General features: G+C 34.2%; 1 protein-coding gene across 1 annotated transcript; it reads left to right on the forward strand.

The window, feature by feature from the left end:
- Window positions 1-1914: 1914 nt before the first annotated feature.
- On the forward strand, window positions 1915-3946 carry LOC131074119 (cytochrome P450 76T24). The gene is made up of 2 exons (XM_058010674.2): window positions 1915-2876; window positions 2979-3946. The coding sequence occupies exons 1-2, from the start codon at window positions 1932-1934 to the stop codon at window positions 3609-3611; spliced, it is 1578 nt and encodes a 525-aa protein (XP_057866657.2). The 5' UTR covers window positions 1915-1931; the 3' UTR covers window positions 3612-3946.
- The last annotated feature ends 567 nt before the right edge of the window (window positions 3947-4513 follow it).

The following is a 4513-nucleotide window of genomic DNA, read 5'->3' on the forward strand; positions in this document are numbered from 1 at the left end:
TTATGGTAAATAAAGTCTAGTGTTTTTAGTTTTGTGGCTTGTTAAAATTTGAAAAATGTTAAATTTAGATGTGAATATGTGAGTTAAATGAAAATGGTGTAAAATTTATTAGGAAAATCTAGACTATAAGAATATTGACTTCATGGACATGAGTTAGAGTATGTATGAGTAATATATTTTTATGTTTTCTATTATTTCTAGACTAAAACATATCAATTGTAAGAAAAAAATGCAATGACTATTGTTATACTAATTTTAGACAATAATAAAATTTAAAATTTATAGAAAACAAAGACAAACATTATGGGTAAATAAAATCAAAGTTTATTAGTTTTTTTGGTTGTTTGATTTTACTAGTTTTGTCACTTGTTTCAACTTGCATTTTTTTTTAACTTAGATTCGAGGATGTGACTTAAATGAAAATAATGTAGACCATGACAGGAGAATCTAGACTAGAAGAACATTGACTTGATGTAAATTAGGTAGCATATAGATACCGTAATAATTTTATTATGTCTATTGTTCTTTCAAGGATAAAATAAGTTAGTTGTTAAAGATGAATGATGCAACTTTAATCTTATATTAGTTCTAGAAAATTAATGGCATTTAAAATTTATAGAAAATAAAGATAAATTTTATGGGTAAGAAACTTAAATTATTTTTAGTTTTGTCACTTGTTTTAACTTGAAATTTTTTTATCTTAGATATGAGGATGTGACTAAAATTAAAATAATTAATTTGTAGGTATCTAACATAAGCAAGACAATATATATATATATATATATATATATATATTTATTTATTTATTTATTTGTTTGTTTGGTAATGGATCGAAGCCGCTTGTGTGTGGGACACATGGGGCTCAAGCAGGATCAAACCACTAACGTTTGTGTTGTGTGGTCATCCCAACAAGGCAATTAATATTAAAGTAAAATAATACAACAATTAAAACAAGGCATAATCTATATAAGAGTTATTAGTTCAATAAAATAGCATTTTAGCCAAGTTTTCTAGGGTAGTATGGTGTCTATTTTAGATTATAATGTACAAGAATCAATAAATTTACAATAAAAAAGGGAGAAGTACATAGTTTGAATAAATTGACATACTTTTAGAGACAACAACACAAAGATTATAGTAAATAAATAAATAAATAATATGAAGGCCATACCTCTAATATTAAAGATCTTGTTGCATTAAATTTGTGAAAATTATGCTTCCAAAGAAATGTTTCATTCTCATTTTAAAGTGAAATATTTTTCAATATTTTTTTGCTAATTAAATATTGAAAGGGACTATACTTCATCAAGTCCACATTTTCTTTAGATTTCACACTTAGAACAAGCTTGATTTTTTTATTTATATTTTATTTAAGTACTCTTACAATCAACAACTAAATATCCAAATCACATTTACTATTATAAATTTTTTTTCACCCAATATCATACCTGAAGTAAAACTGACTTTGAATAGATATCATTGTAAGGAAAATTGATATCTCAACTTTGCAATTTTAATAAGTTAATTAAATGCGGTGTTGAAGGGGTACCCCTTGCAAGGTCAATGAGATGACCCCCCAATGGGGTCTAGGGGTCGTAAGCCTGAATAGCCCTAGACTCGGGACTCAGGTAGACCAAGGATAAGGAAAATTTATTTATTTTTCATTACACATGGATTAAAATATTTTGTTATCTAACCACAAATAAATCTAATATAGCGTTTTTGAAGTAGCATGTATATGTATAACTTTTAAACCCGAAAACATCGGTAACACAATTCTACATCATTGAAGATTGACAATACAGATCGCGTCTTACAGTCAAGATTTGATATGGAAAAAGTTTCTATGGAGCCCACTACCAATGTTATTTTCTTCTGCCCAAAGACTTTAATGGCGAAACTGCGACCACCGATATGATTCCGGCTATAAAATGGTGTATACTGGAAAGCCAAACCAAATAACTATAGCCATGTTTGCAGTTTATATGGACATTCCACTGCTTTCTTGCTATCCTCTTCTCCTTCCTACAGTTGCTTCACTCATGTTATTCTTCCACCTATGGAGAAGGGATAGTAGGGCAAGAATTTCTCTTCCTCCCGGACCTCCTGCTTGGCCTATTGTCGGAAACATCTTTCAGCTGGGGAAAAGGCCGCATGAGTCTCTGTACGCCCTGTCTCTGAAATACGGCCCAATCATGACTCTCCATCTGGGCATGAAAACGACTGTGGTGGTCTCCTCTCCTGCAATGGCCAAAGAGGTCCTCAAAACGCACGACAATGTCCTCGCCGGACGGATGGTGATAGAAGCAGTCAAGTCCATTTCCCATCACAAGTCCTCACTAATTTGGGGGGAATATGGGCCTTACTGGCGCCATCTCCGACGCATTTTAACAGTCGAGCTTTTCAGCCACAAAAGACTAGAAGCTCTGCAACACCTCAGAAGAGATCAAGTCTTTCACACGATTCGACTCATTTTCGAGGACAAGGGAAAGGTTGTGGATATCGGGAGGACAGTTTTCTGCACGTCTTTGAATTTGTTAGGGAAGATGATCTTCAGCACGAGTGTTTTCGATCCACACAATCCAGCTTCTGCGGGGTTCAAGGATACCATTGGGAAAATGGTGGAGCTCTCCGGAACGCTCAATTTGGTGGATTTTTTTCCGTTTCTCCGGTTCCTCGACCCCCAAGGTGTGTCCCGTGAAATGGCCAAGGATTTGAAGGCATTATATGAGTTTACCGATGTATTCATTCAGAAGAGGCTTGCCGCCAGAAGGGAAAGCGTTGAGCGTAAGGACTCCGAGCAGGATTTTCTGGATGTTCTGCTGGATTGCACTAGTGAAGATTTCAGTCTCGTTGGTGCTCGAAACTTGATAGTTGTGAGTACTGAAAAACTTCAAAACATAATGCTTTTATTATTAATCTTTTGTATATTAATCTCTTGTATTTTCCATATCTCTAATTGTGCTCTCTTGTTTCAGGAATTGTTTATTGCAGGTATTGAGACGAGCACTATAACAATCGAATGGGCCATGGCAGAAATCATTCGCAGTCCAGAGAAATTAAGGAGAGTGCGACAAGAACTGGATGAAGTGATTGGCAGCAACCGAAAAGTGGAAGAATCTGACATAAATTGTCTGCCTTATCTCCATGCAGCCGTGAAAGAGATATTCCGATTGCATCCGTCGGGTCCTCTGCTGGTGCCCCACAAAGCCGAAAGCTCCTGTCAGATCGGGGGATTTGTGATACCCAAAGACAGCCAGGTGATTGTGAACGCGTGGGCCATTGGGAGGGATCCTTCTGTTTGGGACAATCCATCGGAATTTATGCCTGAGAGATTTTTGGAGCTCCCGAATAGCAAGATAGAATACGGAGGGCAGAACTTTGAGCTAATCCCATTCAGTGCGGGGAGAAGAATTTGTCCTGGGCTTCCATTGGCAAGCCGGATGATTCATTTCATTTTAGCTTCTTTACTTCATTCATTTGAATGGGTACTTCCTGATGGGATGAAGTGTGAAGAGATGGACATGAGCGATGAGTGTGGACTTTCTTTAAAGAAAGCTGCACAGTTGAATGCAATCCCCATACCACGTCTGCCAGATCATATATACTAGTGCTTGGCACTGGTTATCATATAAGTCTGTGTTTGATTATATTTTCTTTCTATGCGTTAAGGGCACATCATTACTTCTCTCTGTAAGGGAGCATGTTATAGTATTTATGTTTTTAACTAGTTTGATATTAAATTGCAAAGAAATAAGCTTAAGCTTTTGTAGTCTATGATGTCAGCAATCTGTATATGGGTTTACAGATGGGTTGGAGCAATATCAGACTATTTTGTATTTCTTGTGGGAGACACCTAACTGCATTACAAAAGAGGTCTGTATATCCTCCTCTCTTGTGAGATTTGAAATTATGAACTTATTAATACTAAATATTATTATTGAAACTTTTAGTCTACAATTTTTGTTTTCTTAAATTATATATATTTTTAAAATTAGTTGTATTTTTATTCTTAATATGTTTAGGTAGGGATTTTATTGTAATGAGAATTTAGTAATAAAGTTACACATGTAAATTACTCCAAAGAATTTATTGACCTATAAATAAATTAAGAAAATTGAATGTCTTTTCTTAGGTCTAGCTTTTCTTGATTTTGAATGTTTTTAGCAAAGGTTGATGAAATGAAGGTATATTTTATTTCTTTTGTTTTCACTAAAGTTGAAATCATTGCAATAAATTATTTAGGCTAAAATTTTCAACTCTTAGGTAGGTGAGGTGTTGAAAAAAAGTGTAAGGGGTAGATTTGTTGGGAGGACAACATGCATGTGATGGATGCAATCAAAACATCAAATCATTTTTATGTTCAAGGAAGCAATTTACTACCATATTTATAATTGCTAAAACTTAATCACTATAATTAGTGCTTATCTCATTACAATGACATTAATATGGTGTAGTGGGTTGTTGAACAAATGTAAATGCATAGATTCATTGTTATGAACTAATTAATACT

The sequence above is a fragment of the Cryptomeria japonica genome, chromosome 4 (genome assembly GCF_030272615.1).
Source record: "Cryptomeria japonica chromosome 4, Sugi_1.0, whole genome shotgun sequence".
Taxonomy (NCBI): Eukaryota; Viridiplantae; Streptophyta; class Pinopsida; order Cupressales; family Cupressaceae; genus Cryptomeria; species Cryptomeria japonica.

Coding starts and splice junctions, on each gene's coding strand:
- LOC131074119 (XM_058010674.2), top strand. CDS start 1,932: ATGGTGTATACTGGAAAGCCAAACCAAATAACTATAGCCATGTTTGCA. Junction 2,877..2,978: donor GTGCTCGAAACTTGATAGTT/GTGAGTACTGAA, acceptor CTCTTGTTTCAG/GAATTGTTTATTGCAGGTAT.